Source organism: Lutjanus erythropterus, chromosome 23 (assembly GCF_056507025.1).
Source record: "Lutjanus erythropterus isolate fLutEry1 chromosome 23, fLutEry1.hap2, whole genome shotgun sequence".
Taxonomy (NCBI): Eukaryota; Metazoa; Chordata; class Actinopteri; order Lutjaniformes; family Lutjanidae; genus Lutjanus; species Lutjanus erythropterus.
In genome coordinates this window covers 1,027,157-1,037,465 of record NC_139339.1, presented here as the reverse complement: position 1 = coordinate 1,037,465, position 10,309 = coordinate 1,027,157, and the positions used below count along the sequence as shown (strand labels likewise).

At 41.2% G+C, this 10,309-nt stretch overlaps 2 protein-coding genes and 1 non-coding gene across 4 annotated transcripts; 2 read left to right on the top strand and 1 right to left on the bottom strand.

Moving 5' to 3' along the window:
- The first annotated feature begins 1,337 nt into the window (after positions 1 to 1,337).
- On the top strand, positions 1,338 to 4,658 carry LOC146305150 (PRELI domain-containing protein 1, mitochondrial-like). 2 transcript variants are annotated; one of them, XM_084712131.1, is made up of 6 exons: positions 1,341 to 1,555; positions 2,589 to 2,771; positions 3,019 to 3,244; positions 3,335 to 3,448; positions 3,814 to 3,892; positions 4,395 to 4,658. In XM_084712131.1, exons 2-6 carry the CDS (start codon positions 2,680 to 2,682, stop codon positions 4,505 to 4,507), a joined length of 624 nt encoding a protein of 207 aa, XP_084568257.1. In that variant the 5' UTR covers positions 1,341 to 1,555; positions 2,589 to 2,679; the 3' UTR covers positions 4,508 to 4,658. The 2 variants fall into 2 exon arrangements, with proteins under 2 accessions (XP_084568258.1, XP_084568257.1); XM_084712132.1 differs by lacking the exon at positions 3,335 to 3,448 and having other exon boundaries at positions 1,338 to 1,555.
- On the top strand, positions 2,122 to 2,193 carry trnag-ucc (transfer RNA glycine (anticodon UCC)). The gene has a single exon. It is a non-coding gene; the product is annotated as a tRNA-Gly (tRNA).
- Positions 4,659 to 5,977: 1,319 nt separating the features above from the next.
- Positions 5,978 to 8,176, bottom strand: LOC146305149 (uncharacterized). The gene has a single exon (XM_084712101.1). The coding sequence runs from the start codon at positions 8,155 to 8,157 to the stop codon at positions 7,276 to 7,278; it is 882 nt and encodes a 293-aa protein (XP_084568227.1). The 5' UTR covers positions 8,158 to 8,176; the 3' UTR covers positions 5,978 to 7,275.
- Between the last annotated feature and the right edge of the window lie 2,133 nt (positions 8,177 to 10,309).

Here is a 10,309-nt window from a genome sequence, read left to right as displayed (position 1 = left end):
TGACTGTCGGTGACCTTTGACCCCTCAGGCAGCGCTGCATTAAAAACTGCATTAAAAACCCTCATCATTGTATAAAGGACACTACATGGACTCAGGAACACTTTGGAAAACCGTTGTCAGTAAACACAGTTTGTCTCTGCATCTACAAATGTAAGTTAAGACTCTATCGTGCAAAGAGAAAGACATATATCAACAACATCCAGAAACACTGCAGACGTCTCTGGACCAGAGCTCATCTGAGATGGACGGACGCAAAGAAGGAAAAGTCTGCTGTGGTCTGACGAGTCCACATTTCAGATTGTTTTCACTAATCATGGACGTCGTGTCCTCCGGGCTAAAGAGGAAAAGGACCGTCCAGATTGTCCCCAGCACTGACTTCAACAGACAGCAGCTGTGATGGTATGGACGGATTCAGAGAGACATGTGCTGCCATCACTGACGTCTCAGAGACATTTCAGACATTATTTCATTCTCAACGTTTCAACATTATTCTCTACAAAATGCAAAACCCTCCAAATGATTTAGTTAGTATTTGGTGCCACGATACTCTTCCATATAGAATTTAACTCTGTGTTTTCTCCGTCTCTGAAGACAAACAGGACTCCTGATTTATTCACAAAACTCCAACAGCGTTTCTGCTCTTGAAAAAGCTACCTATTTTTTTTAAATGAAACTTTTAACGTTGAAGTATCAGTTTACTGTCTTGTTGCTTGTAACGAATTGATTTTATGGTCAGCTTGACTGGGTGAGAGTTTCAAAAAAAATTCTCCATCTATATATAATAATAATAATAATAACACTACGACTGAATAACAGCGATAATAACAAATGTGAAGAATGTACTTACCGTGTCCTCCATCATGTTGACTGTCAGTCACACATATTTAAGTAGACAGTTGTCCCTGTGTCCACCTCAAGCAGGCTGTCCACTGTCTTTACACTGCAGACTGTCCATCACAGCGCCCTCAGGTGAGCAGAACATCAATCAAACCTGTGCAGAGGTGTGTCTTCATCAGGGAGACCCTGTGTCCTCAGTGTCTGTGGTGGGAAGCTGCAGGTAGACCTCCTGTACTGAAACCTGCATTTCAAAATAATGCAACTTTCTTGAATAATGAGTTTGTACCTCAAAATAATGAGCATATCAAGATAATGACATAATAATGTCTCAAAATAATGTGAAAGTTGGTGTTAATGATTTTGAGATGAGGTCATTATTTCTGTTTTCTTTAAGTTAAAAACACAGAATGAAGATAAAACTGGATCCAGCAGGTGAGCTCTCTGATTGGCTGTGGTGTTTGGAGGTGTGTTCCTGCAGGACATCAGTCTTACTGAGCTTAGCTCGCCATCTAGTGGAAGACAGTGAGAAGTGCACCGGTGCCGTTATGACAGTGTTATGATCACCTGACTCCAGCTTCTTTCCTACTTTCTTTCTACCTCAAATTCACAGCTGCTGCAAAGACAATCCGAACAAACCCGCAGTGTTTGACTGATGCTGCCCGTCATGCTGACCTGCAGCCTTTAACACCGAGCTGCTGAAACACAAAGGCTGCTGCAGGTATGTCAGGTAGCTCCTCAGCTAGCATTAGCTGTTAGCTGTTAGATGCTAAAACAACCTGCTGTCTGCCCGGCTGCTGAGTGAGCTGATGCAGATCCTGTAAACGGCTGCTGATGGAGATAAATACTTTAAAAACAAACACCATTAACGCTAACTTGCTAGCTCACAGCAGCAATGACTACAGCTCAAACGCTAATTAACTAGCTTAGTTTCGAGCTGCTGGTTGAATTAGGCTCTAAAAGCAGTCATGCAACGATAATTCAGCTTGTTAAGACAACTGAAGACACAGCAGGCAGAGAAAGATGCTGTTGTCTTGTGCAGGAGTTAGCGGTTAGCCGTGGCGACTCATTTTAAATGTAAAGTTAGCTAACAGCTAACGTTAGCACCGCTCACGGTTATACACTTCTGTTCTCGCGCTCGTTAGTGGCCGTTTAACAAAGTTAATGTAAACCAGAACAGATAGCGTTCATTGGAATCCGATTGAAATAACAATACGGATAATTATCAATATTGCTCATCGACTTCATTGTCATTAAATGATCACACTGGTGGCGATATTCATATCGGCGTTGGTGGTATAGTGGTTAGCATAGCTGCCTTCCAAGCAGTTGACCCGGGTTCGATTCCCGGCCAACGCAGATGTTTTTGCAACGGGAAGCAGAATTTACTTTGTCGAAATGTTACTGTAGATAAGATAAGACAGTCCTTTATTAATCCCACAGCGGGTGAATTTACAGTATTACAGCAAGAATATAAAGACGCTTCAAACTTCAGACATTTTTAAAGAAAATATGTTAAAGTTCTCTGATTTCAGCTTCTTCAATTAAACAATATCAAATTAATTGATAATAAAGAAAATCTACTGCTTGAATTTAAATGCTTACATGTTGTTGTTTTGAATTCCACATTCTAACTTGGAACAAACAAAACAATCACTGGGAAATATTTTCAAATAATAAAGAAATATATTGAGTCTGAAAACAAATGAAGTGACTGCAGATTCTCTTTTTGTTTTGTTGCTTTTTCTTTAAAGCTCCTGAATGAGTCAGCTGTGAGCTTCGTGTGTGTGTGTGTGTGTGTGTGTGTGTGTGTGTGTGTGTGTGTGTGTGTGTGTGTGTGTAGACATGGGGAGGTATTTCCACAGTGAGGTGGACATTAAGAGTCCGTGGCATCAGGTGCTGGCCGCCTTCTGGCAGCGTTATCCAAACCCATACAGGTAACCCTGTCTGTGTCACAGCTGCTCCCAGTGTTCCCAGTACTGATCCAGATATCTTCTAAAGTTTCCTTTTATTTTTACTCTATCCTAAACGATCCTCACTTTCCTAAATATCCCAATTTTTCAAAACATTTTCCTCAAAATGTCCTGAATCCCAAAGTCTAAAATTCAAAAATTCTTCTCACTCAAGTTGTCCTCACAATAACAGACGTACAGTCCCGCGTGTCCCTCTCTCTCTGTAAATCAGCTCTCACGTCCTCACCGAGGACGTCCTGTACCGCGAGGTCACCCCCAGCAACCACCTGTTGTCACGGCGACTGCTGACCAAGACCAACCGTCTGCCGGGCTGGGCGGAGCGAGTCTTCCCCGCTCACATGGCCCGGGCCGTCTACGTCCTGGAGGACTCCATCGTCGACCCGCACACACACACGCTCACCACCAAGACCTGGAACCTCAACCACAACACGCTGATGGTGAGAGACGATTACTTCTTTGTTATCAACAGTTTGAATGTTCCTGCGTGGTGACATGTCGTTCCTGCGTTTAACCGTTCTGCCTCTCAGACGGTGGTAGAGCGCTGTCTGTTTGAGGAGGACCACAGTCGGCCATCTTGGACCAAACTGAGGCGGGAGGCCTTCATCTCGTCAGCTGTCTACGGCCTGGCCCGGCCCATACAGGTGTAAACACACACACACACACACACACACACACACACACGTTAATATGCTGATGATTAAACACACACAGTCATCTGTCAGTAAGTGCTGCTGTTGATGTGTTTCCTCAGAAGTTAAAACCTTTTAGCACTTTTTACAAGAAGCAAAGCCGCTGACACCAGATGTTCTCACTCCCAAAGTCTGAACCCCAAAGTCCCACGCACCCGAGGTCTAAAACTCGAAGTGCTCGCCCTCCCAAGGTCTAAAACGCTGCTGACATTAACAGGATCTCGTCCAGAGTCCTGCACAGGTCCAAGTCATTCAGCCTCCCTCTGAGACATAAAACCAGAACAAATGGGACTTAATTCTTTGTGTCTCTTCTCCAGGAGTTTGGTCTCGCCAGGTTTAGAAGTAACCAAGCCAAAGCCATGAAGGGACTGGAGTACGCACTGTCCAACATACAGAGTAAGACACACACAAACACTGTGACACGTGTCAGGCCTCTTCATTACTGCTCTGCTCCAGCTGCCTCTGTTGATTTTACAACCTCATTTCTCAGTAAATTCATAACATTCTGTGTCTCACATCACATTTTCCTGCTCAGACGCTGTTCAGAAGCACTGGGTGCTGTAGTTTTATATAGCCAGACCAGACTCTGAGCTAACTAGCCAGCTAGCAGCTAACAACATGTAAAACCTGTCCAACAATCAGAAAACTCTGTACCGTAAATTGATGAAAGTTGAGGCAGAGCAACCGGAGGATGTGACAGGGACGTTTCTGGTTTGCCACCGCCTCAGTCAGTCAGTTAGTTTGTACCTCATACAACCTCACTTCAAATAATCTGAACTGTCCCTTTAATAACCAAGCAGCTCTCAGGTAGCGTAGGTGTTTTCAACAGACGCTCGCACTGAATAACAAAAGATAAATGTGAAAACACCACATGAAACATCTGTTTTATTTACTGCAGCTGAAGCCCCCCCTCATCTCCATGGTGACCAAGGAGAGTCCTCAGAGAAGCACAAGCTCCTCCCACCACAGACCACGCCCACCAATTCCCAGAAGCCCAAGCAGTTTGTCTGACCGACTCTCTCGACACAGTCGAAATCCTAAACCTGTTGATCAGAATAATCATGATAAGGGGGCGGAGCATCAAGTCAGCCTTGGCTGTGATTGGTCACTTCAGAAGCAAAGCTCAGCGGCTCAGTTCTCCTCCTCTGGACTACAATCATTCCCAGGATTCTCTGGGTGTGATTTAAACCGTCTTAGTAAAAGTTTTATTTTTCAGATTTTTGTTTTTGATGATGCTGTAACATTTAATTTTTCACACATGAGATTTTGTGTTAAAAAGATGAAGATTTAAAATCTAAATTTATGATTTTTTTAAGTCTTAAGTTTTTTATTTTTAAGCAAACAGCTCACATTCAATTTATTTTATGTTTAAACTTTTTCTTAGTCCTTGTTTTTTTATTTTTATAAATACTTTTATATGAATGTAGTTTGTTTCATTTTTTATTATTTGATTTTTGTATGATAATATTTTTATAATAATAATTTTGGTTTGTTTTATTCATCATTTGTTTGGTCATTTTGCAAATGTTTTGTTGGGAATTCTTGCCTGCTGAAATACTTTTAATAACGTTACATTATTGAGGTTATTTTCTGTATTTGTATCAGAAAATTCTGCATCATGGAAACAGTTTTAATTTCTGTGTGAATGTTGCATCAGATCAAAGTTATAGTCATTTTAGAAGCAGATGCATGTTTCATATTCTGCACGTTATCAAATCATCTGAACAGGGTTTCCTCTTCATTATCTGCAGGTCGACTCCTGACATCCAACACCTGTGGTGGTTTAATATAACAGCATAGATCCAACATGAAGACCTGCTGCAGTGCTTCTTCACTGTGCAGTCAATTAAACTCAGGTTGGTTTCATCAGGAAGTCAGTCGATAATAATCTCAACCTCCATCTGATTTTATTTTGCTCAGAAATCGTTTTCCGATTTTTCTGAAGAGCTGCAGTCTCGTTTCCTTTGTAGAGACATCTTTGATGAATGATCGCGGTGACGAAGACATCATGTGTCCTCCAGCACAGTGTTTCCCAGCCCTGGTCCTCAGAGACTCACTGTCCTGCATGTTTCTGCTCCAACACACCTGATTCACATGATCAGCTCGTCATCAAGCCTCTGCAGAAACCTGACGACAACCTGATCATTTGAATCAGGTGTGTTGGAGCAGAAACATCTAAAACATGCAGGACAGTGAGTCTCTGAGGACCAGAGCTGGGAAACAGCAGTAGTGTTCAGTTACTGTTAGATAAAATTTAAACTTACCATCAGAACTATAAATGATGAGGCTGATATCAAATTATATGCTGCATCCTGTCAGTCCCTCATACTTTGCTAGAATGATGAACTCTGAAAACTAGTGCGAACCCCAATTTCAAAAAAGTTGGGATGTTGTGTAAAACTTCAATAAAAATCTTTTTGACTTTTTTCAGTTGAATACAGTATGAAGTCGAGATATTTAAAGTGATAAACTGATAAACTGATGCCTGCATCACGTTTCAAAAAAGTTGTTTCAGGATCCTGTTTCTCTCTGTGATCCATCATCTTTTCTTCGTGAACTGAGACACTGTTGAAGTTTTAAAGGTCAATTCTGTCTCATTCTTTCTTGATATTCGTCTTCAGCTGATCAACAGTCCACAGTCTCTGTTGTCCTATTTTGGCTTCATAATGAACCACACATTTTCAATGGGAGACACGTCTGGACTGCAGGTCCAGGTCTGGACTGCAGGTCCAGCTCAGTCTAGGACCTGAACTCTTTTACTATGAAGACACGCTGTTGGAACACGTCCACAATGTGTCTCAGTGTCTCACACAAAATATGAACAAAACTAGCTGGAAAATCCTGGTGCTCACTGAGAATGAAGTTAAAAATGAGTTCACAAGACATAAACTTTGTATTTGGACGGTGAAGTCAAGTTTGTCTTTTGGGATTTCAGTCATCAACAGATTATATAATAAAGGACGGATACAGAAAAGTAAATTATCAAACATTCTCATCATCTGTTATGTTGCTTTAAGAGAGATTCACCCTGTCAGCCATGTTTGCTTCTGATCTTCACCTCTAAAGTCAGAGGACTGTTGTTCACTAGTTTCTTTACATGCAGACGTAATGAAAAGTTTTGTGGGAAATTGCTTCAGGCAACTTATTTTTTTATTCCGACAGGAGGGTAAGAGCGCTTCAGTTCATCATGTGTGCTGCATGAACTAATATCTGTAGCAGTTACACAAAAACACACTTAGAATAATGATTGTTATATTTATTGGTTACTTTAATACAATCATATCACTGTACTACAACTTTACTGATTCATGCACACGATTCAGGAATGATAATAAGTTTAACATTTAGAAAAAATAAAGTTCCAAACATTTGCATAAAACACATAAAAAGTATGTTATTAATTCTAAATTTCTGAAGTGACATTAGTGTTAATATACAAATCTGTCCGCAGGAATGAACATTTCATAAGATTCAAATGACGTATAAACAAAACGATGTGCATTCAAATCAAATCTGCCTACAGTTTCTGTCCTCGTGCATCGCTGTTACTCAACAACATGTGACTGCAGGTTTGTAACATGTTTCCAATAAATCATATCATCTATTTAACTTTATTTTTCCTGGATTAATAGAAGATGTCCCTGTTTATTTTCCACAGCTCAGAAAGTTTATTAAGAAGTGTATAAAAATGTGCTTATGATTTAATAAAGTTGTAAAGTTCTGACCTGGTATTGGTGTCAATAATAATTTCATTAAAATTGACTGCAGCCTTGATCAGGTTACTCAGCATTAGAACTGCAAAGTGGTAGTTTCCCTGCTCTGTGCAGAAACAGCAGCGGTAACACAAAACTGCAGGGCAGATTAAACCAGATCGCAGACACTAACACCACACAGCCGTCATCGTTACTCAGCAGTGGTGAGGCGTCCAGAGCGAGACAAACAAGAATCCCTACAAACAGCAGACACAACACTCCCATAATGGTCACGATGGTGTAGAAAGCCCTCTGCTTTGATTGGTCAATGCCCTCCCTGTCCTTGCCTGCTTCCCCCGGCCCTGGACGAATCAGAACATGCAGAACTGAAAGGCTGCAGAAAGAGACGACGAGTAACGACAAAATCAATAAGCTGAAAAGAGGAACAAGGGGAAACTCGGGCATATAGAGAGCTGTTACTCCGCTCCACCCGAGGCACAGCAGCCAAACACACCCAGTGCTGATGTTCCTGATCCTGACCCCGCCCGCCTGTCTCAGACCCAGGTAGGTGATGGGGTGAACCACAGCCAGGTAACGCTCCACACAGGTGAGGAGGTGAAAGGAAACCTGTCCGGGAAAAAAGATATAAACAGCGTAGAAACCCACTATTGTCATGTCTGGGAGACCCGTGTAAGAGCCGCAACAGTAGAGGCACCACCCCGCCTCATTGATCAGCTCCATGGCCGCCATCTGGAGGGTGAAGAAGTCGAAGTGGCTCGTTGTTTTGAAGGAGCGCTGCTGCCGCCATCGTCGGTGCCCCAGGTAGAGGACGAAGACGGAGAGAGGGAGGACGAGGAACAATTTGGTGATGGTGAAGGCAATGGTGATAAAAATATTTGTATGGATGTCAAAGCAGTGGTACCACAGATAAAAGGTGGCGTTGGCAGGAGAAGATAAGTTGACTAACATTTTTAAGGAGGCCTGAGGAACAGAGGAGAAGAAAAGAGAGGGACAAAGAAAACAACAGATGAATAGAGAAATCAGAGTAAAGGCCTTTACACACATACAGCAACACGAATAAACAGGAAACAAAGCAGCATTTTGGGGCAAATTTTGATGAGCCTGAATATTTACATCAAGCACTGTTGTTGTACTGAAGCTCAGCTGCTGTTCCTCTCCACATGTTGTCTTTGAAAACTGTCTAGTTTTTTTTCCTTTTATGATATAAAACATATTCTGTAAAACAAAAACAATCCAGAGATTATCAGTGTGGAATATTTTGAAGGAGACGTTTGATTGGGCAGATGCAAAACCTCGGGTCAGAAAAATAGTATTAAGATGCAAATTTAACATCCTCATACAACCCCACTTTAAAAAAAAGACGACCAATCCCTTTAACTAATAAGTTTGTGACATTGCTTTAATATTCTTTCAACATTTAAACTTTTGCAAATTTAAAACTGCAAACTGGACTTGAATCTGAATCAGATCATATTGAACTGGCTTTGAATCACAGATTGTTACAGATAATCTGTATTGTTTCACTGTTGGATCATTGACTGTGTGTGTAAATACAAATCGAGACACACCCCTGTTGTGTAACTTGATGTTGCAGTGGCTTAAAATCACAATTTAAAGTATATATGTTGGTTTTTCTACAATATTAAAGTCTCATACAGAGAATCATATATGAAAAACACGTTTCCTTACAAATGCATTGATTTTTTTTGACATATCAGTTAAATTATAAGTTTCCCTTCAAATAACAAATGTGAAGCAAAAGTCGACTTTACTTTTTGAACCCTAAATTAATAAACATTAATATTTACGCAGTCACTGACATGCCCTCACCTTTTCTCTGATTTCGTCTTCCTGCGTCTCCAAACTTTCTGTTGTTCTCGGGTGTCTCGTCCAAACGTGTCAGTGCGTCTCTGTGATGTGATGATTGTGGAGTTTGTGTGTGTGAGGAACAGGTGGGAGTGTGAGGTGCTTTGCATGTTGCAAATTCAATACAGGCTTCATGATACTTTTTGTGGTACATTAAAGGCAAATTTTCTTCTCTCATTATTCCTTCACAGTTCAGTTCAGAGCAGGTGTTCGTTTTGGCACCTGATTTTGTAAAGGTGTTTGATTTTTGTTGAATACTTAATAATAACCATCATTAATAAAAGTTATCAGTAATAAATCTGGACGCTCATTGTCTTCTCTCATGAGGACTGTTGGTGCAAACAAAGTCTGATAACGTCAAACATTAAAGGATGTGATAGAAACAGTTTCATTTCTTCTCCTAAAATTTGGCCCAAATTTGTGTCACTCTGGGCCAGGTGTCAGAATAAGACAGTGATCCAGAGTAGGAACAAGGTACCTCACTTCCCTTTGGGTTCTCAGGAACAAGGTACCTCACTTCCTTTAGTTTTCTCAGAGAGGCTGATATGTTACTTCCCTTTGGGTCCCCTAGACGGTGGTACATCACTTCCTTTAGGGTCCCCAGGAACAAGGAACCTCACTTGCCTCTGGGTTTCCAGGAGGGTGGTACGTCACTTCTGCCAGAGACCTGTGATGTGAACGTAAAAAGTCAGTCTGAGCCCAGTCAGAACCTTCTGTTTGGGTGGGATGTTGGTGACATCATCAAGCCGTGTCAGAGTCAGACGAGTTGAGACGGATCCAAACCTTCTTCCACAGTTCTGTCAAGGATGGATCTAATACTTGCACTACTTAACAATCTCATCCTAAAATCTGCAAACTAGCATTATACAGCTGAACGAAGAGCTGTGATGAATTTCTCTGTTAATTCAGTCCATATTCAGAACCTTCACTCACAACAGTCTACCAGATACTTGATACGGTATTAAAAACAATGCTGCTCCTTTATCAATCAGAAAATGATGTAGGACCAAAATACACATTTGATTATTTGTTAAAGTGTATTTCCACTCATTAAACTTCTGCTGCTTGTGGCCAAAACTAAAACCAGACGTGGTGAACGTACTGAGCTGCACATCAACCTGGAACTTCCTGAACACAAGAACCTTCTTTCAGAAAGTTTGAAAGTATGAAAAAATGCAGCTCATCAACAGTTTTTCCAAGATGTAAATCGACAGGTGCAAAGACATCAGTCATT

What these genes read in the sequence shown, in the direction of transcription:
- LOC146305150 (XM_084712131.1), top strand. Translation starts at nt 2,680, where the DNA reads ATGGGGAGGTATTTCCACAGTGAGGTGGACATTAAGAGTCCGTGGCAT. An exon ending in CGTTATCCAAACCCATACAG is followed by an intron (nt 2,772 to 3,018) that starts GTAACCCTGTCT and finishes TCTGTAAATCAG; the next exon opens with CTCTCACGTCCTCACCGAGG. An exon ending in GCCTGGCCCGGCCCATACAG is followed by an intron (nt 3,449 to 3,813) that starts GTGTAAACACAC and finishes TCTCTTCTCCAG; the next exon opens with GAGTTTGGTCTCGCCAGGTT.
- LOC146305149 (XM_084712101.1), bottom strand. Translation starts at nt 8,157, where the DNA reads ATGTTAGTCAACTTATCTTCTCCTGCCAACGCCACCTTTTATCTGTGG.